The sequence below is a fragment of the Crocodylus porosus genome, unplaced genomic scaffold (genome assembly GCF_001723895.1).
Source record: "Crocodylus porosus isolate Cpor-Errol unplaced genomic scaffold, CroPor_comp1, whole genome shotgun sequence".
Classification (NCBI taxonomy): Eukaryota; Metazoa; Chordata; order Crocodylia; family Crocodylidae; genus Crocodylus; species Crocodylus porosus.
In genome coordinates, this window is record NW_017728912.1 from 34,964,626 (window position 1) to 34,989,036 (window position 24,411).

At 44.1% G+C, this 24,411-nt stretch overlaps 1 protein-coding gene across 2 annotated transcripts in view; it reads left to right on the forward strand.

The window, feature by feature from the left end:
* SLC4A4 (solute carrier family 4 member 4) overlaps nt 1-24,411 on the forward strand; it is a 270,292-nt gene that overhangs the window by 2,334 nt on the left and 243,547 nt on the right. For both annotated transcript variants that reach the window (XM_019534275.1, XM_019534276.1), the window contains exon 2: nt 23,311-23,490. In XM_019534275.1, coding sequence (XP_019389820.1) covers nt 23,311-23,490 — 180 coding nt within the window. The remainder of the gene's footprint in view (nt 1-23,310; nt 23,491-24,411) is intronic.

Sequence of the window (24,411 nt, forward strand, 5' to 3'; positions counted from 1 at the left end):
CCCTTGGATCTGCGTAGGGCAGGGTGGGTGGGCTGCACCTGCAGGCTGGAGCTGGGGCTGTGCAGGGCTTTTCTTGGTGGGGGCTGGGTTGGGCTGGGCTCAGGGTGGGCAATGGCAGCGCTGGGAAGGGGGGCTATAGGGGAGCTATGGCAAAATTTGGGGTGGCTGCAGGTCCCCGCCCTGCCCTGTAATCCCCCTCCCACACCACTGCTGCCTGCCTCAAGCCCAGCCCAATCCTCGCTGGGAAGAGCACCACGTAGCCCTGGCTCCAGCCTGCAGCTGCAGCTCACCTACCCCATGCAGATCCAGGAGGACACACACACCTCCCGGATGAGCCATGGCTCCATCCCATGTCTCTCCTGGGCAGTGTCTGCCCCAGTCCCTGCCCCATTCCTTCCCTCACCATGGAGGGCAGTGACCTGCCTCCCCTACCTCCTTCCTTCCCTCCATCACAGCACACTTCCCAGCTGCATGCAGCTCTCCAAGCTGCCAGGCTGTGATCCTCACTGCCTGTGTGCTGTGCTGCAGCTGCGCACATGCACAGGCATTTATTGGTCAAATTATTGGCCTCATTGAGCTGATTTCCGATATGGCCACTTTTCTTTATATTCATGCCCGTTTGATATTGGACTGATGTATTGGTGCACCTCTAGTTAATGGCAGCGCGTCAGGAGGCAGTGCACCACCATCGCTGGGTTGTGTTGCCTGGCTCCTTGTCAGTCTTCAGGATAGAAGTAAGGGTTCAGTGGCAATAGTGATATGAAATATTTCATTTTCCATTTTCCCCAAAGCAGGTAAATAGGTAAGGGAGCACAAATAGACTCAGGTGTGAATATTTGTGTAGTAGCACCCACTGTAAAACAAGAGGACAAGTCTGCTAATGTACTAGGACTGTGTTACCAGTTTGCCTCCATGCTGTGTTGTGGCATGGGGATGTTTTTTGGAAAGCACCTGACACATGGCCATCCTCGCAGAACAAATTGTTTGGCTTTATGCCTACATCCCATTTGTCTACCTAGAACACACACCGCTACATGCCTTTAAAAAGCTTAATTTGCTTCTGACTGATGGAAAAAAGGAAGGACAGAGTCATGAGATGGAACGATCTGCTTTGATCTTTCTGGTGGAGGCCATTTACTGGAGTCATGTGTGCACATAGTATGGCATTGTTGTGAAAAGCTCACTTTATCTCTTTAAGGTAGTATAATTTAGCATTGAAACTCCATCTGTCATTCTCCCTGTTCAATTTACTTTCTCTAGTATGATGTGAAATATTATGTGCTGTTCTAAAAAGTCTAATGAGATAACATCCTTGGTTAAGGGAGATAATAAAAGTGGAGTTTCCTCCTGAGCTCTATTTTCCCCCAGTACTTCTTGTTTTTTGGCTTACAGTAGATCTAAAAAGGTATTTTATGGTAATCTTTTTCACTGTCCTTTTTTCTGTAGTCTAACAAAAAGAGAGACTGAGCACAAGCACAAAAGGGAGAAATGGAAAATAAAGTCTATAATAGTAATAATATAATCAATGGAAATTCTCCTTTAGCTTGAGCTTTAGAGTTACTGGAGATAGTATTATAATTTTGTGTTCTTGGCATCTTCACTGTACCTTGTTAGACCTAGTGGTCCAAGTTCTAACTTTTAATGCCAAAAAGGCCCAGTTAATAGTCTCCACATATTTTATTTTTGAAGAACTGCTGTGTTGATGACCGGCTGGCGACATTCTGAGATGCCCTAAAATCTGATGCAGAAAGATGGGGAACCTACCTAATTTCTATTTCAAAAAGTGAAATGAAGTACAATAAGGAAAACTCAAATGTTGCTTTGGGGAAAATGGAGACCAGCACAGCCTTGAGTCAAACTGACTGGAAAGAGAAAAGTAAACCCACTGATTTATAGCACTGTATGTTTCTTTCTTTAAAGGTAATGATATTTGTAAAATTCAGCTGCTGGGAATGCAGATATGTAAGATACACGTTGATTACTTAGTAACTGATTTTGCAACAAGGGAAAAAGTAAAGGTCCACCTTTATCCTTTGAGATAAGGTCTTGGTTCTGAGCGTAACTTCCCCCAAGCCTGTAGAAGCTCAGACTTCACGATGAGGTGGAGGATACTTGATTTCAGGTTTGACAACTCAGTTACTGTAAAGCTGGGGAACTCTGACATGACTAATTTATCTTGGTGAATGTGGCTGGCATTTCTGAAAGCTGTTTTTCCTGCATCTAACTAGTGGCCTTCACTTATGCATATCTGAAGTGCATAATTTGCGTAACTTGTTGCCAGATCTAATGTTTTTGCATATCACGTATGTTATAACAAATAAGGATTATCTGCATGTCAGCTAAAGCTGCTGAAGTGTACAGCGTCTTTTGGCATTGCTACTGCTTTGTATTTTAGTTGGACTTAAATTAACTGCATACTAACTGGTGCCAAAAATAGTGAAGGGGAAGCAGCTTTGAAGGGCCACTTATTGGAGCCTTGGAAAGTACAGAAGCTAGTCATTTTGAGGGTTGCTGCTACCAAGACTCTTACACTGTTGTGTTTCTAATGACGAGTGCTTATAAAAAGTTGGGAAAGTCGATGCTGTAGGTTAGTGTACAGCCTCCTTTTAGCATGTAAATGGAATAAATTGCATTTTATAAAATCCAGCATTTGAGTAGCCTTTGGATAGCAGGGTGAAGGACACAGAATTAGAACCCAATAGGTCAGTTTGATGGATTGGGAACTTATTTGCATGGATCCTAGCAACATTAATGGAAGCTACTTACATACATTCTGTTCATGTCAATGTGAGAAATTTGTGGAACTTAAATATGGCTTTGCAACAATGCGAACTTCAGAATAGGCATTGGGATTTCTCTCATGATCAAGGATAGTGTCTTGCAGGCAGAGTTGCCCCTAGGGGTATGTGGGGCCCAAGCGGGGAGGGAGTGGAGAGCGGCTGGAGCAGGGTTGTGAGGGGTGGCAAGTAGCCAGAGCGCGAAGCCAGTGGCCCTGTCTGTGGGGCCCCCCAAAGTGCAGGGCCCTGGGCAGCTGCCCTGATTCACTCCCCCACCCCAAGGGACGGCTCTGCTTGCAGGGCTGCAGGTCAGTTGCAGTGAGCTCGCAAGTGGCTGAGAAGGTGCATGTATGATCCATGCTTCTTTCACATGTCTTGTGCTCCTGTGCACACTGTAAACAAGTCTGGTGAGTCTGATAATGGTAACATAGTTTGGTGGACATCCAAATCTCTTCAGAGCCTTCCATAGGGCTCCTTTGCTGATAGAATCAAAGGCCTTAGGTCGTTGAAGGCCATGTAAAGATATGCATGTTGCTCATAGCACTTCTGCAGCTACCATTATCAGACTTCTTTGTGACATGACAAAAACTGTCCCTAAGCAATGGCACAGAAATGGACCCCTTCACCATTAGGAGTGGAATTAAGCAAGGATGTTTGATTGCATCCACATTCTTTCTATCTATATCACATGTATTCTGTGATATAGATAGCTGGCTGGCTGGATATTTCATTACCGACAATCCTCTGAAGTCAGCATCCAGTATTGCATGTATGGGAATCTCTTATACGATCAACTGGTATTGTTCTAAATGCAAGATATCCAACACTTCTGTTTCTGGTCTTCAGTATGCTGATGATTGTGTCATGTATGCTTACTCAGTTGAAAAGCTGCAGGCCACTCTTTTCTTCTGGGAAGTGCATGAAATGTTTGGACTCAGCTTCTCAAACTGAGGTACTCTACCAGTTCATCCCACACATTACACTTAGAGGACAATCCTTGGAAAATGTTGAACATTTTTCCCTAGCTGGCTAGCCACCTTCCCCCAAAAGTAAATATAGACTATAATATACAATATCAGATAAGATATGCCAGTACTGCCTTTGAACATTTCCAAAATTGTGTCTTTGATCATGACATTAGGACCCAAACCAAACTATATGTCTGGCAGGCGGTTGTTCTCCCTACCTTGTTGAATGGGTCTGAAACTTGACTGACATATCAGAAATACCTGAGAGCTTTGGAGTGTTACCATTAGAAAATCCTTCATATCTATTGGAAGGACAGAAGAATGAATGCCAGTGTTTTGGATCAAACAAACGCCACCAGCGTTGAAGCCACGTTGATAGGGCACCACCTCCATTGTCAGGCCTCTTTATGATGTGTCCTGTCCAACTGGCTCTCAAAATAGGTCCTATATATCCAACTCACCAATGTCATTATTCTTAAGGTGGGCAAAAGAAGAGATTTAAGGACACCGTGGAAGCCAATCTGAAGAAATGCGATATTAACACCTGGGAGATCATAGCATCATAGAATCAGCGAGTCAGAAGGGACCTAGACAGATCATCTAGTCCGACCCCCTGCCATGGGCAGGAAGTAGCACTGGGGGTGGCAGGGGTCATGAGATGCAAGCACTGATTTGTCCCCAGTATGATAAGGTGTCAATTATTTTGACCAAATTTGCCTCGCTATGGAGGCTGATAGACTAGAGAGACTAAGGAGGAAAAGCTGTAACCTGACATCACCAAGACTTACTTCTTCCTCCTGGAACTATTTGCCCCATCTGCAATCAAACGTGCAAATGTCAGCATGGCCTTCTGAGTCACCTATGGACTCGCCTATGACTTCCCTATTTACTGGAAGACTGTCATCCTAGTATCGAGGGACTGCTGATGACAAAGCAAGTCAGTTGTTACTATTCCTGTATAATTAGACTGAAAACCCCAAACAAACTCAGTTTCTTTGAAATTCTGGTACCTTTCACTTTTTCTTAGATTGACTCTATCATACTGCTTGTTTGTTTGTTTGTTTTTTAGTCATGATTTTTGGGTAAATACTGGTAGTTACAAACATAAGACTGTGGTTTAGTGAGTGGGTAAAGAGGTATGGTGTGGAAGAAAATTTCTACTCAGACATATGGGTTAATAGTAGATAGGAGGTGTGTGAAATCATGAAAAAAAAAGAATATTTTTCCTATATTTTTTTAAATTCATTAATTCACCCTCAATCTTGCTTTGTTAAAGTCTGTTTTCACAACAGATCAATGGGGCAAAATCTCCTTTTTTTAATAGTGTCTGTAAGACTTATTGCACATTTCTGATTTTACTTGCCATCTAAGTCAAGTCAAAGTCTAAATGGCCTATTAGTCCAGTATGTTTAAAGCACACCAAATTCTGTAGTCAAAAGGCACTTGTGTGTTTGGCTTCCTAGCCTGAATGAGCAGGTACCAATTTTCAGTTGGGGGTTTTCTTTTGGTACAAGTCCAGAGATAGGCTTGCACTGTGGAGCTATAGTAAGGCCCCTTAATTGCTTGACCTCCCCACCCTATAGTTTGTTTATCCTAGTTTAGTTCAGTCAGAAATGAATGGAGGAGGCTAGATTTTTCCCTCTGCAAAGCCAGTTTACATTTTGATTTACCAAAAAAGAAAATCAGGAGAGAATCCAAACTCTTTTGGGGCAGGGACCACCTTTTGTACAGCTTGTAAAAAAAAACCCAAACAAACTATGAAGTCTATAGTATTATGGCTTCATTGGTGTCTCAGTATAAAATCCATGAGAATATTTTTATTTTTTTTGGTGCATGTGGATTTACTGTCTGCTGCACAAGTGCAGTAAGGTTTTAATGCATGGAGTCACTGACTAATGTAATGTAAACTGTTCTTGGAGTGTCGTAATAGGAAGCTCCTTGCCATAATGACATCTCTTTTCAATTGTTTGTTTGACACTGGTAAATCTGCTGGTCATTTACAGTTGGTGTTTTCCAGCATATGGCTATCTTCCTTATCTGTAGCGGGATGTCATTCTGGTTCCGTCTCTTACCTGTTGGCAAAAGTGGCTGGTAGTCTACATCATTAGCTATGAAAATACTAGCATGGTGCATGGCTTCAGTGCTCTCTTACTTCCACTCTGCTGACAACTAACTTCCTCCTTTTGAGCCCTCTAATAAAATCTTTTGCCAAAATTTGGCTTATAGTAAATGGCTTATAGTCAGTGGCTTGAAGATGGTACTTGGTTGAATGTGTGTTCAAAAAACAATCAAACAAACCCTTGCACTGTGGGGTCCCCCACTTTTCTTTGTTGTTCCCTTAGAAGTGAGTTAACATTTGTGCCAGGCTTGGAAGAGGAAAGGGTGTGAGTGAGAATTGAGTGCTTTTGCTTTTCATTTAAAAAAAAAAAAAAAGTTAAATTCTGCAGGGGCAGTCTTCCAGTATGAATTACTGATATATCATGTATAAAGTATTAATACTTTTGTGGCAGTGAGCTGCCCTTTATACCCTATTTTAAAAAGAGGCAGTGGGGGCAACTGATATCCTTCACAGAAGGCATAGAGCAAAAACTGTAGTATTATTAAGAATATCTTTTTTTAAAATCATGGACTAGTAGGAGTGGAAGGGACCTGTAAGATCAAGTCTAGTCCCCTGCCATGGGCAGTAGGTAGTTGGGCTCAAACAAGCTCAACAAGGTGCTTTTCCAGCCTCCTTTTGAACAGAATATATATGTTATTGATGCTTTTTAAAATAGCTTTTATCTGAGCAAAAGTGCCACCAGTGAAATAGACACTTGCTCTCCAAGTTGGTTGCTACGCAAGCTGTGCTGAAGGCCTTTGCCACTGAAAAGACCATATCTAGTCTGCTGATTTATACCTCTCAAGCTACTGTTTCCAAGTGAAGGTCTTTGGATATACAAATAGGGATCTGTGCTGAGTTTTGTACTGACCAATCCCTGTTTGGGGTCCAAGCTTCCCTAGTTTCAGTGCCTGCATAGTGGTGACAGGATTTAACTCCCCCTGTCATATATCTGCTTTCTCAGTTTAATCTGGAGCTCCCCAGTGAAGGCACCCAGACTTGCCTAGCTGAAGTAATTTGGCTCTGGTTCAGTAAGAAAATATAATAGCTCAATATTGCCTCCAGATCTCAGAGCCCTTGGCAATCGTGTTGATGAAGTCATGAGAGACTAGACCTTTTCCACTTTTCTGGTACCTCACTCAGTTGTGTAATGACCCTCTTTAAAAAAAAAAAAAGAAAAGCCACAAAGGAGGACCTGGGGAACTACAGACCAGTTAGGCTCAACTCCAGTACCTGGGAAGTTATTGGAGCATATCCTAAGGGAGTCCTGCCTTTCTTCCTTCAGAAGCTTGTGTATGATTAGAAACAGCCACCATGGATTTACTAAGAACCATGCTAAATTAACTTGATCTCCTTTTTCAACAAAGTTAACTAGCTGGGTAGCTGAAGGATATGGTGCATCTTGACAAAGTCTGACATGTCTATCCACTTTACAGTAGGTTTGTCTAGCCAACATTTATCCAATTTGTTTAGAAGATGGTCAACTGGGTCAATAGCTGCAAGCAAAGGATAATTACAAATGAAACCTCCTGGTGAAGTCCTACAGGGGTCTGTCTTGGGCCCTGTGCTGTTCAGTGTATTTTTCAATTTTTTTTTTTTTTACATATATGCTGGAATAGAGAGCTTCTTGAGAAAATTGGAAGAAATTTGTGATCCTTCCAAACTTCATGTCACATTGGAGGATAGGAACACAATTAAGAAGTATCTTGGCAGATTGGAAAGCTGTGCTGGAACTAGCAGGATGGAGTTCAATGCTGGCAAATGCAAGCTGCTACACCTTGAAAAGAATAACCAAAAGCACAGATATGAAATGGGTGGTGCCTGGCTGGATGGCAGCACTATGGAGAAGGATCTAGGAGTCTTGATGGATCATAGATTCAGTGTGATGTGGCTGTACAGAGGGTGAATGTGGTTTTGGCATGCATTGATAGAAGTATTAGGTACAAGACACGGTGGGAAGCGGTTGGGAGGTGCTGCACAGTGTCTCTCAGGACTGGTTAGGTCTAGTTTAGAATACTACTACAGTTCTGGACTCCACATTTTAGAAAGGGATGTGGAGAAGTTAAATAGGGTCCAAAGGCAGGCAACAAACATGATGGAGAGCTTGGAAGGCAAGTCATAGAAAGAGAGGTTGAGGGAAATAGGTGTGTTCAGCTTGCAGAAAAGGCACTTCAGAGGGGACATGATAGTGTTTAGATGTTTGACAGGCTTCCATAAAGAAGACAGAAAACACCTTTTCTTTCTTTCTGCAGAGAGCAGGATGCAGGCCAGTGGTTTGAAGTTGCAGTAAAGTAGGTTTAGATTGGATAGTGGGGAAAACTTCAGGGTTAGAAAAATGAAGCAGTATAATAATCTCTGTAGGGAAGTTGTGGACTCTATCATTTGAGGTGTTTAGGAGGAGGCTGGATAAGCATTGGTCAGAGATGGTATAGGCTTCCATTGGTCAGAGATGATATGGCTGTGTCTACTCTACTGTGGGCATTGCCTATGCTCCTGGGCTTTGCAGGTTTCAGCATGAGGGTCGGAAGATTTTTTTCTTCTTCTGCTTCTCTGTTTATTGGGTGGGAATAGGGGGCCTGCCTTCCTCAGAAGCATTGGGTGTTGGCTGCAGGAGATTTGAATCAGGGTGTACCAGTGTTCCTGCTGAGACGTAAACTGGAGGTTTCTGGCTAGAGCCCTCTAGCCCCTCTGCTCAGGGTCAGACCAGTTTTACCTTATTGGGGTTCGGAAGAAATTTTATGGACTGTGGGGGTTTTGCCTTACTCTGTAATAGAGAGTATGGCCTTTTTGGATCTCTGAAGCATTTTAACAACTCTTGTAGCAGCAGGACATTTGGCCACTGGGGTCCCTCTGCTTTGCCTGTGACAGGTTAGGGTGTTATGTCTTCTTGTGTTAGGGTTGCCTGTGTAGGTTTGCTACCAGGTTGGAGAGTGGGTTTGTATTGGATGATTTGAATAGGGATGATTCTGCCTCATGCATAGATGACCCTTAGAGGCCCCTTCCAGCTCTACTTTTCTGTGATTCAATACCAGTCTGTCAGTCCTCTCACCAGACTCTGATCTTTCCCCAAACTATTTCCTTTTTCTAAAGTCTTGTGTAACTCTAGTTGCTGCTCCTGTTTCCAACTGGTGTTACCTGGGCTTTTCCTTCCCCCATCCGCCTTTGGGTTTTTCTTTGTCCGTATGAGCAGATTTCATTTTAAGTAGTCACCTAACTTGGCTGCAAACCAGTCTTGCAACAGAGCTGGACCTATCCATATGCCTATGTACACCCAGTGACGAGCAACTTTTTTGCTCAGAAGGCTGTCCAGTTTCTGTATGTGTGAATTTGTTTTGCCCCTAGGGTGATACAGAGGAGCTGTTCATTGATGCACCATCACAGTGTGTGCCAGTGTAGGATGGAAAGCAAAGGTGATTTGCTTATCACCGGTGCTTGATACAGGTCTGTTTCTAAGTCCCTTGCAGTTGTTTTGTTTTAAGTAAGTATAAATAAATAAATAAATGAAAGGCCAGTCATAGCCATGGAATTCCTTATGCAAACTTTGGCCCTCAAATATACTGTTTTTGGTTGTATTGCGGCAACTTTCATTTGGATTTCTGCCTTCTGAGCCCACTCTTTTCTCCTACTTAATGAAAAAGGAATAAGCATTGAAAAATCACTTACGCTGAAGATGAAGAGCATCTAAGAGAGAGAATCTGTGCAATAACTCAAAACACCCCAAAATGATAGAACTCAAACTTTCTAGTGAAGCAAAGGATGAAAATAATCATGGATGATGTTTGACAACATTTTTTGGTTGCAGGCCAAAATGACCCAGCTCCGGTCCAATGCAGATCCATGCTAAGACACGGCTGCTGCCACTGCTGCTTCTGTTTGCTGCCTAGCTAGTGGCAGCATGCCCCACTGTTGAATGCTGCCAATGCCCCTGCTTTTCAGGCCAGATTCAATGGTTCTGAAGGCCATGGATAGTCAGTGTCTGCCCTAAAGCTCTGAACAGCTAATCTGAAATCTGCGTTGTAGAACAGTTTTGGCCATTGTTAGGTTGTGTCCTGTCTCTTCATGTGGGTCTAGTACTGTTCCAAGGCCTGCTGTTCCTGAGCTGAGGGGCAGTTTCAACCTGCTTTAAAGTGTCGTCTACAAATGCCCTATGTCTGCCCCCAGTGCAGCCTACTCCTCTGCAGCTAGCTGCTGGGACAGTCACTCCTCCCAGAGCAATTCCTGACCCAGTTGATACCCCCTGCCTATTTCACCACAGCTGGCCTTTTTGCTGTGTGGCATCAGAAGCTGAACACTTAGCCTGTTGCAGCATCCCCTCATAGTAACAGGAGCCTCTGGCTCCCTGTTATACCCTCCCTTTTTTATATAATTGTTTTAACAAACAGTGTCTCCGTCTTTGAAGGCAATTGCATGCTATAGGGTACAGTGCTAAGCCACCTTTACAGCAAACTTCAGAAAAGCAAGCTTAACTCTTTTTGAAACCTACATGTTACACTTGTGTAATTGGTCCTCTCACAAGCCCTTGATGTATGTACTGAGGTGAGATTCACAGATTGTAAGGCCAGAAGGGACCACGGGAGATCATTGGGTCCAGCCCCCTGCACCAAGCAGGAAAGATAACTGGAGATCAGGTGACCCCAGCAAGGTGACAGTCTGGTCTCCTCCTGAAGACTTCCAGGGTAGGTGATTGCACCACCTCTGGAGGGAGCTTATTCCACAGTCTGGACACCGTGACTGAAGAAGCTTTTTTCCTGATGTTGAGCCTGAATCGATCTTCTAGGAGTTTGTGGACATTACTCCTAGTTTTCCCCAAGGATGCCCTGGTGAACAGTTGCTTGCCGAGCCCTGGATGTACTCCTCTAGTGTAGTGGTAAGCTGCTACCAAGTCCCCTCTCAGCCTTCTTTTCCTCAGGCTGAAGAGTCCCAGATCCCTCAGCCTTTCCCTGTATGACTTGCTGTGCAAAACTCTGATCACATGGGTGGCTCTTCTTTGGACTATCTCAAGCTTGTCCATGTCCTTGTTGAAGTGCGGTGCAAAGAACTGGACGGAGTACTCCAGCTGCAGTCTCATAAGTGCTGAGTAGAGCCGAAGAATCACTTCCTTGATTTTGCTGGAGATGCATCATTGATGCATACCAGAGTATTATTTGCCTTACTGGCTACAGCATCACACTGCTGGCTTATATTCATACTGTGGTCTATTATTACCCCCCCGGTCCCTTTCATTTGTGGTGCTAGTCAGTTTGGTGTTGCCAGACCTGTAGGTGTGTATTGGGGGTTGCTCATCCCCAGGTGGAACACTTGACATTTCTCGATGTTGAACTTCATCAGATTCTGATCTGCCCAACTTGCCAGCCTGTCTAGGTCCACCTATATCTGTAGCCTATCTTCAAGCATGACTATGTTTTACCATAACTTGGTGTTGTCCACGAACTTGGCCAGTGAACTGTTCACCCCCACAGCCAAATCATTAATAAATATTTTGAAAAGTACTGGACCAAGCACCGACCCCTGCAGGACACCGTTGCCCACTTCTTGCCAGGATGACACAGATCCATTCACTACAACTCTCTGGGTCCTATTCTGCAGCCAGTTTCTCACCCACCTGACTGTTTTGGAATTAAGTCCACAATCCTCCAATTTTATCACGAGGACATCATGAGGTACAAGATCAAAGGCCTTTTGGAAGTGTAGGTATAAAATGTCAACCTGCTGTCTCATGTCCAGGTGGCAAGTTACCTGGTTATAGAAGGAGATGAGGTTGGTAAGGCAAGACCTGCCTGGGACAAAGCCATGCTAGCTGTCATTCAGCATCTTACTGTCTGCAAGTTTATTGCAGATAGACTCCTTGATGAACTTTTCTAGGATTTTCCCTAGGATGAAAGTTAGGCTGATTGGTCTGTAGTCACCCAGGTCCTCCCTCCTGCCCTTTTTGTGGATGGGCACAGCATTGGCCCTCTTCCAGTCCTCAGGGACTTCTCAGAGTGCCATGAGTTGTGGAACAGCTTCACCATGGGTTCCACAGTGACTTTGGCCAGCTCCTTCAGCACTCTTAGATGAAGATCATCTGGTCCCACTGGCTTGTATATGTCTAATTTTTTGAATTGGTCACACACCAATTCTGTGGCAATAGTAGGAAGGTGATTATTCCTACCATGCTCATCCTGTACTCTACCCAGAATTGTTTTCCCCTTGGTCCGGTAAAAGACCAAGGCAAAGTAGTCATTCAGGAGATGCTCAGTGCATGTGGAATTGGCCTTACTCACTGGGGTCTCCGGAGTGTGGGGGTGCTTGCACCCTGTTCCCTTACTTGGTATCAAGTGTAGTTTGACCTCCATGGGAGTTGTTGAAACCTTTTGTTGTAACTGTAGCCCCTAGCAGCTTGTGGCTCCCCAGGAAGTGCTCTTCTTGTGACTTATGACCAGGTTCTCTGCTAGGGCTTGCAGGAAGGAAAGGCAAAAAACTCAAGTAATAAAAAATAAGCAGCCATTCTTGATTTGGGTTTCTCTAAGGCTAATCTTGCCCCTTGCAGTGTCCCTCCTAACTCTTCTGTTGACTGACTTGTGCGACTTGCTGGCCAGGGCTCAGTCTCACTTGGAACAACGGGGAAGGACTCCCATCTGTTTCTTGGATGAAGCAGATGCTTCCATCTCTCACTTGTGAGATGTTCCTATGTGGGGTCTCTTTGGGTTACAAGTCCCATCTTAAAGTTCCTGTTAATGTATGTTGCACTTTTGCCCTTTCCAAGCTGTTTGGCACTATTTTTTTCAGACCTAATGTGTGGTCGGAGTTCATTGACTCTTCCTGATGAGCTAATTTCTGCAGTTTGAGTCATTTTGGCTATAGGTGCTTATCTTCTGTTGCTTCCCCTTTATGGACCATGGAGGGCTGCTCCCTTTATGCCCTCAGGAGTTCCTTTCTGGCCCCTCTTTGCTCTGTTTCCAGGCTGCTGGGATCTCTATTTATGCTGCTGTTTCCAGCTGGGGGGTTGCAGACCTGTGTTCTGCTGCTGCTTCTGCCAACCACAACCTGCCACCCTGCTGGTTTCTTGGATTTTCATCTGCCCTCCCCTTTCCAGCTCTTATGCAAGACCATTTACTGATACGGTTTTTCAAGAAAGATGGAGAGAATTCTGAGACAGTTTTTCCTAATATCTAACCTAAACTTCCCTTGCTGCAGCTTTGAATTTGATACCAAGAATGGCTTCATCTGGTCTTGCTTAGGGCTACTTTTTAAATTCTCCTCTTGAAATAGCTCATTCTCATCAGTTGTCTGCCCTTCCTGTTCCTTCATAATGCTCCTTTTATTATCTCACACCTGCTGGTCCTACCATTTGCCTTAAAATGACACAGAAAGCTCAGAAAAGAAAATGGTGTATTCTGTGTCAGGTTCCTGGACAAGTCTATAAAGAGATTAGCATTCAAACAAAACAGTACAGGAACATGGCTAAAAAATATAGGATAGTCACAGGAAAGAAAGAAAATGTGAGAAATGGATACCTAACTGTCATTCCGATCTGTGGAGCTGGGCTCCTGTGTGGCAGATTAACACTCTACCTGTATTAGGTGTAATGTGTACTAACCCTGAAAACACGTTACCCCAGCTTTTGGTAAGATGGTGCCAACTCATCTCCTTGCCCCCTACAAACTACAATGCCAACTGTTTATTGAACGCACGAGAGGCTGCATCTGCCTTCTAGCTGAACACTGCTTCAGCACCATTTTGGAGTAAGGGTTCCTAATCTCCGGACTCTTCTATCCTATAATCTTTTATTGAATTTACAACCAGGTTGGAAAATAAATAAGTTAATTTCATGTCCTTATGCTGTGCATTAACTGGGATATTCCAGAGCATGCTGCGCTCTCTTAAATAAATAAATACTTGACTGACTTGGACATCTCATGTGGTAGGGTTGGAGTTTTGTAGCCGCGCTGGTCCAGGAAATATGTTTCGGTTGCCCTCCATTTGTTTTGTAGCTCTTTTTCACAACTTCTTTGCTTCACTTTTTCACAGCCCTTTTCCATTTCTGTAAGTGACTGTTTTCATTTATCTCTTGGAGTTAAAAAATCATTGTTTGATCTGGTATTTAGCCTACCTAGATTGTATCTACTTCTTTTCAGACTTGAGGAAGGGCACTTTGCACTTGAAAGCTTGACTAACACCTCTCCCAAACTATTCAGCCAGTCCAATAAAAGATATTAACAAAAAGCTCCTTGCTTGTGTGAGAGAGATCCTTGTAGCACTGGCATCCTTGTAGTCCTAGGTGTACCTCCTGGCACCCAGGAGCAGTTTCCCTCATTTTCCTGCCATGCCTTGATGAAAATGTAATAAGGAGGGGTTCAGTGGTGTTCTCGCACCCGTTGCCGGTAGTACTCATGTTGCCAGCATGGATTGTCCTGGGGCTCCACCTCCCCTACACCCTAGTCCACACACTCACCATGCAGATCAGGACCCTGTGGTCCTGACCTGGGGTCCACTGTCTGGGGTCAGAGTTACCAGGGCAGGCTCCTGGAACCCCTTGCTTCTGTGTGTGGCTCCAGCTGCCACACTTGTCGTACATGTCAGACACTATAGAATAATTATCAAGATTTACCAAAGAGGATCAACGCATGCACGTGTGTGCGCATGCGTGCAAACACACACACACACACACAACAACAATACACATACACACACACACAGAGTGGTGTGCAGAATGATAGATGGGAACAGTTTGGAACAGCTTGGTCACAAGGTAAACACCAGGTGGACACGTTAGTGGTAACCATATCAAGCAGAGAACTCAGTTAAGCTGTGACATGCTCCATGTTCTTTGGAACTGAAAGAAAACAAGGGAGAGTTGTTAATATTTTGCCTATTCTTGCTGCTTTATGAAAACTGTTTAAAGTTTTAATAATTTGCATTCAAGATACCTGCCCAAGTTTCTTTCCTGGGCAAACTCCTCATGCTTTAAGACTCAGCAGAGCTGGTCACGCGAAAAAGATTCAACCTTGAAAATATTTTTCAACAAGCAGAATTTATCCTTTGATCCTTTAACTTTCAGCTCCTTCCCCAACCCAGAAACTCTTGCTCTTGCCAAGCACAAATACAGTTCACTATTAAAATTTAAAAGACTAAAATGGTAGCATTTTTAAAATAGAGGCAGAGGGGAGGGAAAGAAGCTAAAGTAAAAACTGCATATTTAAGAAGTAGGAGCTTTTGCTTGTTGGTTATGGGTTTTTGGGAGAATTGTGACCAGCCAGGGGCTTTAGTATTGGGCAAAACATTTCATAGCTGCTGTATGTATTTACATGACAAAAAAGTTTATGCTTAACTCTACTCATAAGTACATAGACACCACAAATATGGAAAAAAATCATTTGTCGTTTTCTCAGCTCTAATTTGTGAACTCCCACATTTCACAAAACTGTTTTATGAGTGTGCCACATCTAAATTGGCAGCATTATTGTCAATGTCGCATCAATTTATGTCTCCAAATATACCATACCAGAATTTGTTCACAAACCGAAGCAAATGCCTAAGCATGGATAACCCAAGCTCTGTCCCCTTGAACATAGATATTACAAGGCCTATCACATACCATTACTTCTCGGGATCCTTGCTACATTTACTGCAAGATTAACCTCAAGCAGGAGAGTGCAGGGCATGTGCATCACTAGAATTTTTCTAAAGCCATTGAGTGAATCCCTAGGCTTCGTGCTGGCTCTATACAAAGAGTAGAATTTTAACTTTCATAAACAGGCTGGATTACATGCAGTATTATGGCTGAGTAGAGAGGGGTGGTCAGTACTTTTTCAGTTGCCTCATTTATTTTACAACCTCCATATCATTTATTTAGGATATTAAATTACTCTGTTACAGAATCTATGTTCAGAATTAATTCTAGGCTCATATTTTGATAACTGCAAAACAGATCTAGCCAAAGTACTGGCACAGATGCGGATGAACACAGTGTCATTTACTGTACAGACCAGGCCTGATCCAGTGTTTAATGAAATCAGTGCAAGTTCTTTTGTGGACCTTGGATAAGGTTCAGAATTAGATGAAGGTCCTAAAGGAAAGGTAAGAGGCAATCCCATTTTAGTTTAAATAATGTGTTACAATCCATAGATGGATAAGGAGAAAGAGTTAATTGGCAAACTAAATTGAGAGATTCATCTTGCAGCCTTAATGGCTGCTTGCAGATTTAAAAACAAAAACAAATGCAAAAATAGCGCTTTACTTTAAACTTGGTGTGCTCCAGCACCAACCCCAGCACATGCCCAGAAGGGGCAGCACATTAGTTGGACCTGACTTGCCCAATGTGTGTATAGATTGGGTACTTTAGTGGGGCTTTTTTGGCACTTTTATCTAAAGCTGAAAGTGCCAAAAAAGCCCCACTAAAGTGCCCAGTCTATACAGACATTGGGCAAGTCGGGTCCAACTACCATGATGCCTCTTCCAGGCGTGCACTGGGCTCAGCATGGGAGTGTGCCAAGTTTAAAGTAAAGCACTAATTTTTTTTGTTTTTGGGTGTTTTGTTTTTTTTTGTTTTTTTTAATGTCTGTATGTGGCCACAACTTCTATCTCAGTCACTAAGGTATTAATTAAAGAATATAATAAAGAAAACAGGTCCTAATTTTTCCAGAGAAAATATCTGTACCCTCCCACTGTCACTACCTTCCCCTCCACTCTCTTCTTACTCAAAATTAGCTGAGCCAACTTGGCTCTCTCCTTGTCCCCTCACCCCATACCACATACAGACCCTTTGTGCAGAAATGCTGATGAAAACTTTGAGAAAGTGACAAGGAACCACAAAAGGCTGTTTAGACCAGACATGTCTAAGTCACCTTCAGCTGCAGGCTGCCTATATCCTGCCTATAATATTTAAGTTGTCATGAATAGATGAATCTTTTCCATTACAAATTTATTAAATGAAAAAGCTCTATAGGGGTTGTTGATGGTTTTTTCTGGGGGAATGGTTACAAGAGACAAATGAAGACAAAAAAACTATATTATCTTTGCCAGAAAAACATGGCTTTGAATGAGGTAGGCTGCTCCAGAAAGACCTGCTTGGTAGGTTGTCAGGTGTCCAAGAAAACATTTTACTCCAAACTATCAGGAGAACTTGGGCAAAAATCTTTGCTCTTTCTGTCTCCCTTAAAGTTGAGAGATAAAAGTGTACTGTGTGTGCGTGATGGTGAATGTATCAGACATAACCATTTACAGTAAATTGTTCTTATGGGAAAGCTGTATTATTCCAACAGTAGGAAATGTTTCAGGAAAACACATGGCACTGAGACTGTGTCAATTGTTTCCTGCCAGGCACTCTGGAAAAAGAGCCTAGAAGTTTATCTCAAAATTCACTTCAATGTGAACAATTGCTAAGCACTTCCTTCAAGTACATTGGGAGGCACAGCCAGGCCCAGGGTCAGTGAGGACCTAGTCAGGGAACTTCTAGAGGATCTAGACTTGTTCAAATCAGCAGGTCCCAACGATCTCCACACCAGAGTGCTGAGGGAACTGGCAGAGGTCACTGTGAGACCCTTGGCACAGTTTTACAAGCACTCATGGTACTCTGGCGAGGTGCCAGAGGACAGGAAAAGGGCCATTGTGGTCCCCATTTTCCAAAAAGAGAGGAAAGAGGACCCAGGAAACTATAGGACCGTTTGTGTTACCTTGGTCCTGGGGAAGCTCTTTGAGAAAATTTATCCAGGAGCACATCTGCAAGGGACCAGCAGGGGAGATTATGCTTAGAGGCAATCAGCAAGGGTTCATTAGAAGCAGGTCCTGTTGGACAAACCTGGTTGCCTTCTATGACCAGGTCACAAAAGCCCTGGACACAAGTGTCACAATGGACATAGTCTTTCTGGAGTTTAGGAACACTTTCGACACTGTCTCTCACCCCATCCTCATTAAAAAAATGAGGCGACTGTGGTGTTGACGCCTACACAGTCAGATGGGTTGCAAATTGGCTGGAGGGCCACACCTAGTGAGTGGTGATGGACGGGTTATTTTTGACCTGGAGAGATGTGGGCAGTGGGGTTCCCCAGGGCTCGGTCCTCGGGCCCCCACTGCTTAATATCTTATTTGGCGACTTGGACGAGTGGGTGAAAAGCACCTTGTTCAAGTTTGCAGATGACACTAAGATGTGGGGGGAAGTGGGCATGCTAGAAGAGAGGGACAGGCTAGACTAGATCAGGACAGGTTACAGAGGTGGGAGGATGAGAATACAGACAAGTGCAAGATATTGTACCTGGGGAGGAAAAACCAGCACCATACCTACAGGCTGGGCAGCTCCCTTGTCAGCACAGAGGCAGAAAAGGATCTTGGAGCTGCTATTGATTCCAAAATGAACATGGGGCGTCAATGTGGGGACGCAGTCAGGAAGGCCAACCGTACCTTGTCATGCATCCATAGGTGCATCTTGAGCAGGTCCAAGGAGGAGATCCTCCCCCTCTATGCAGCACTGGTCAGGCTGCAGCTGGAGTACTGCATCCAGTTCTGGGTGCTGCATTTCAGGAGGGATGTGGACAGCATCGAGAGGGTCCAGAGGAGGGCCACTCACATGATCGGGGGCAGCAGGGCAGGCCCTATGAGGAGAGACTATGGGACCTGAACCTGTTCAGCCTCCACAAGAGAAGGCTGAGAAGGGATCTGGTGGCCACCTACAAACTTGCCAAGGGAGACCAGAAGGCAATGGGAGAGTCCCTGTTTCCCTGAGCACTACCGGGAGTTGCAAGTAATAATGGCCATAAGCTGACTGAGAGTAGGTTCAGGCTAGACATCAGGAGGCACTACTTTATGGTCAGGGTGGCTAGGAGCTGGAATCAACTCCCTAGGGAAGTGGTGCTCACTCCTACCCCGGGGATCTCCAAAAGGAGGGTTGTTTGACCCCAGCATTCTTTCCTGCCCATAGCAGGGGGTCGGACTTGATGACCTGCTTAGGTCCCTTCTGACCCTACCCTACCAACTGTGAAACATTGAAAAGAAAAATCTACAGCATCACCTCCCTTTACATATTGGGGAAAAAAAATCCAAGGCAATTTTAAAATGTTTTCCTCACTTATGGAATGTGAAGCAGCAGCTCAGTAATGAAGATGTTCTTCTGCATATGTACAACTTAGTTTCATGTTACCAAAATCTGACTGGTGCACATGTGATCAAAAGATTAATGAGATTGTCTAGTTTTGTTGGCAGCATATTAAAGTATTAAGACTTCAGGCTTACTCTGATGTGTTTCTATGATCAAGCTGACCACAAAATTAAAGGGATTCAAAGAAGGAGGTTGCTTTAACTCAGCTGTGGGAAGCACCTCAGTTGCTTGCAGCCATCTTTTGGATCTGATCTTGGTTGTACAGCTCTGTGGTTAAGGGTTACTACTGTCCAGTTTGTCATGTATGCTGCCCCCATTATGCTCCTGCTGTTTGTGCTGGTATTGAACCCCTAATGAAGTCAGGCGACACAGGTGCTCATGTAGAAGAGAAGAGCTTTGGCCCAGATCTTCAACTTTTTGTCAGGGTGGCACCCTGCAGTGGCTTGCCCCAGCATACAAGAGGTAGTGGGGATAAGGTAACAGACTGGCAATCAGGAGACCTGGATTCCAGGTGCTTTGCTACCAACCAGCTGTGTGGCCTCAGATGAGTCTCTTCCTATTTCTGTGCCTGTTTCCTATGCTGTTCTTTGTCACAGTAGACAGGATTGGGTAGAGGCAGGGGCAGATCCAGAAGGGTCCAGTGGTGCAGCCACACCAACCTTTCTGACTACACAGTAGGAGGAGCTGTCAGGAACTTAGGTAAAAAGTCCCTTGCTCCTGTCCCCTCTGTGCTCAGAGGCAGATACTCTCCCCTACCTAATGCCGCTGTTGTCCCTGGGGGCTGGGCTCAGCTCAGAGCAGTGGCAGCGGTGGGTGGGCAGGTTCCCCATCTCTGCCTGGTCTCTGTGGGTATTCCCCACCAGCCTGAGAGCAGGTGTGGGGCGGGGTCACTTGCCTGCCCACTGCCACTGATGTCGTAGGCTGAGCCCAAGAACCATGCAGTCCAACTAAAGCAGGCCTGTTCCTCAGACCTAGGAAACTGGGGACAGTATCAGTGCCAGGTGGAGGATGGAGGTAGGGGAGGGGAGAGGATGTGTCCATGATCAGGGAAAGGTGTGGGATAATTCCTTACCAGTTTGGGGGGCTTAAAAAGTCCCTGACTGCAACTTCTATGGTGCTGTCCATCTGCCTGCCCCAGTGGGAGATGTGGGGAGGAGGCTAGGAGCGGAGAGTGTAGCCACACCTGTAGTGCTGGTAGTTGCTCCCACAATGCCATTTGTAAAATCCTGAATCCGCTTCTGGACAGAGATGTACCTAATAGATAAGATAGACCCGTTCCCAAAGAACTTACTATTTCCTACCATATAAAACATCTCTTCGTCCTTCTGCAGTGTAAGCAATGAACCTAAAAAGAGTACATTTATAGATCATTATTGAAAGCACTATCCAAGTTCATAGCATTGCATACTGGGTGGCTTGACTTTGGCAATACTTTTCTTGATGCTCTTCCACTTTGACACGATGGACTTTTATGAATGCTTTTACAAAATCATAATGGCTTGAAATAATTTCATCCCCTCTCCTTGCTCTGAAATGCCATTCAAACACATAAAACTAGAGCTTGTTAAAATATACAGTCAGCCAGAATGCTGCGATAAACTCCAACGTCATTACAAAGCATTGCAGCAGCAACACAACAGTTCTACTGGAGCAGGGAGTTCGATTATAAGCTCCTATTTTTGGTGGCTTATTATAAAACTTTCCCACAACAAAATTACTTTGGAGCCAAAATGTATCATGCCTGGTGGAGTCTGAAGGGGATTTTTTTTATGTTACCCAAGTGAGAACACAGGCTTTTTTCATACTTTAAGCAGCTTTTTCAGATACCGTTTTGCACTCCAGTAATTCAAAACCAGTTCGGATTTAAGCAGTCTAATATGGTGCATTAGTAGAATTGAGTAATAAGCAGTGCCAATTTTGGAAGGAGCTGGCCAGACTAAAGATTTGCATGCCAGTGCCTGAATAGCTCATATTACATTTATACCAATATGTTGTGTGAAGGCTGTATGCTGTTTTCACTTGTTAGCAAGATTAGTCTTCTCTGGACCTATCATCACACCTGGCCCATTATTCCATTCTGGCAAAATGTTTTGATACTTGACTAATTACTTTCAGGGAGGCATCATAACAGGCTATGCAGTTCAAACAGCTTTTCTCAAGGCCTCTGATGCTTTCAGTCTGAAATTTCTCTTGCAAAAAAGGGTGAAGGACCCCAGACCTGAAAGCATCTCAGAGAGAAACTGAGATTTGAGGAAAAAGTAAATGCAAGAGGCTTAGCAAAAAAAGTCTAAAGATCTGTCAACTTCATTTGTAGATAACAGATGAGAGCAGCAGTGACTACTGATACCATAAATAATTCTGTATAGGTGCAGGCACACAGTCATCCACCTAACCTGGTCAGAAAGTGGGAATTTCCCTATACCTCATGAAAAATAAATGGTCAAATATTTCAATGGAAAAAAAAATTACTGTTTTGATATTTTTTTCTGACCTTTTATATTTAAAGCTGAAAGAATGGGCTTGTCATGGCAGGGGGTCCCCAGGGATGGCCATGATGACCCTAGGACTCTGTGACAGTGCCTGTTCTGCCCTGCAGGCACTTTCTAATCTCGCATGCCACATTTTGTTGGTTGAAATCATGAGTTGGGAGGCTGCCCACTAGTTTATGTGGTCACAGTCTGGCTGAAACCCACTAGATCCCGCTGAACTTGGATCCCTTGCCAGATCTCACTCAAAGTTGGTGACTTGTGGGACACCCAAGGCCTTATGGGCTAGATGCGTGGCTCCAAAACCTATTCTTTACCACACCCCATGCTTCGCAGATGGCAATTAAATACTGTCCTTTTCTATGAAGCCTTTGTCTAGTTTGGCCTCCTGTTGCTGCACCCTCTCTTGTGCTGGAGTCGCTGCAGCCCCTGTTGCTGTACCCTTTTTGGCATTGGGGTCTCCACACTGTAGTGTGCCCCAATGAGGCCTCCTCCTCCCCAATAGCCGCAGTCCAGTCCACCGGTTTAAATAACAACAGAAAGCACAAGCACCTAGGCTACAACACAACAATAACATAGGGTCCTCACTCTATCCCTTTTAAGAAGGCAAGCTTCTCTCTCAGTTTAATGGGCCTCCTCCCCACCAGCATTTATGAGTGCCTATAGCCTCTTAATCCTACTAGAAGCAGAACAGGCAGTCAGGCACCTCCAAATAGCTTCCTCTATGAGCTCCTTCCCCCTTCTCTGCTGCTAGAGACCTAAGATTTTAGTGTACAAGGTTCTTTGTGTTTAAAGGAAAGGGGAAAGAAGTATGAGAAATGCATAGTACATGGCAATGAATGTAGTGTGTGTGTTGTGGCCCTTTACAGGCAATGAATATAGTACGAGAAATAAAAACAGTGAGTATTTGTATTTCCAGAAATAGTATGCAAAGTCTATATACCATTGCAGATATCTAAATCTGATAAGCAAAATAAAAGAAATAGCAGCAAACAGTCTTCCGGAGAAAAGTGTCATGAGTACTCTGAGTCCAGTACCTGTTTCTGACCAGGATAATCAGTATGTATTATTTCTCAAAGTAAGTGGGTGTCACAAGTGATTGTCTTTGGGTCAGCAATCTCAAATGGAAGAAGGGCTTTTGTGCCAGGTTGCATCTAGAGAACAAGGGCCACATAAGCTGGACAGGCTGGTATCAAAAGTACATTGTGAACTATTTCCTTCCCTCACTGGGAATAGCTTTGCCCTGTCTTTATGATGGGCTAACACCCTGACTTGTTCCTGCCCCAGCTAAATCTAAGGCATAGGTCACCCAAGTGAAATTAGGGCAATGACCAAGAGCACATCAAAGCAGAACAGGGTTGAGAAGACATAAAAAGAGCAGGTCAGGGTCAACAATGGTGCTTTCCTCATAAAGACGAGCCAGGAACTGGTACACTGTATAATGGAGTGGTTCTATCACAGGGATCCCAGTCAGAAAACAAGGCAAGACTGCCAGATGTCACACACCATCTGAAATGAACCAGGTTGGAAGGGATGAACCCATAGCTGGTGTGGGAGAGCCCTATTTCAGGGCATGATAGATGTAAAAGTGAGCAAGATCAGAGGCCAGAACTCCCTGCAAGTACCTGGGCCCTGGAGGAGCAGCTGCCTCTCTTTCAGAGGATGGGCAGTTACCAATACCCCCCCTCCCCCCAAAACAAACAAACAAACAAAAACTGGTGCAAGAAGCTATCAATTAGCATTTAATGTTAGGTAACACATCTACAAGTTAATAACATGCAAAGGAATACATTTATCCCCCATTTTAAGGTTATTAACGGATTGAAATGTGATAGAAACTGGACTTCTTGGTATTTGTGTAAATTGCATGGCTTCACAATCAATGCTTTTAACATCTTATGTTCCATAGGTCATCACACTGTCTACATCGGGGTCCATGTGCCTAAGAGCTATAGGAGGAGGAGACGTCATAGAAGAAGACCTGGGCACAAGGAGAAGAGAGAGAGAGAGAAATTCTCTGAGAACTACTCCGACAAATCAGATGTAGAAAATGCCGATGAGACGAGCAGCAGCATCCTTAAACCACTCAGTGAGTCCTGCTCTCCCTGATGTTCTTTGAAACTTGCTGGTTTGTTCTGAGCGTTTAGGAGGAAACTGAATTGTTGAAATCGTGTAACCAACATGTTCTGGGGGCTAGGGAGTGTTTGTTGTTTAAACATCTTGTTTGAAATGGATGCCTTCCCAGTGCAAACATTTCATTCCTCAGGTGGGGCTCCTGAATTACTGTTGTTCTCTATCAGTAAAACTTATCAAAACCAGGCTGATGTCACATGCAAGGAATTGCTTTGCCTGACACTTGTCCTGTCTCTTGCACACACGTGCCCTATGTCATGATTTATTTTCCCCCTAGATTTATTTTCCCTGCTGTAGCAGTGGGAAAGGGACAAATTCAAGGCAGATCTCCAAAAATTAGATTCTATACCTAGAAAATTATAACAAATTTATATATTCCATATATAAAATCTAATTATTGGGGTGTTGTCTTATAATCAGGGTGAGGTCATGACATACTGAGGACTCATGGCACTAGGGTCCTGAGCACCACGAGTCCTCAAATAGCTTTGTCACAGGTTGTGAGATGATATCAGCCAATTCTTTCAGCACTCTTAGGTGTAGTTCATTCGGTCCTGCTGACTTGTAGACATCCAGCCTCATTAGATGTTCCCCAACAGATCTTTGCCAACTATGGGAGAGTGATCACCCCTACCGTGATCATCTTGTGTCCTGTCAAGCAGGCTAACACCCTGAGCCTGGTGGAATACCGATGCAAAGTATTTGTTTAGGAGTTCGGTTTTCTCCGAGTGCTGGTTATCATTTGACCTCAGCAGTCTTTCCTGCCCATCTGCAGGGGGGCTGGACCTGGTGATCTAGTGAGGTCCCTTCCAGCCCCTAACTTCTATAAATCTTATATTTGAGTAAATATGGTGAATGAGAACATGCCTCTTGCACT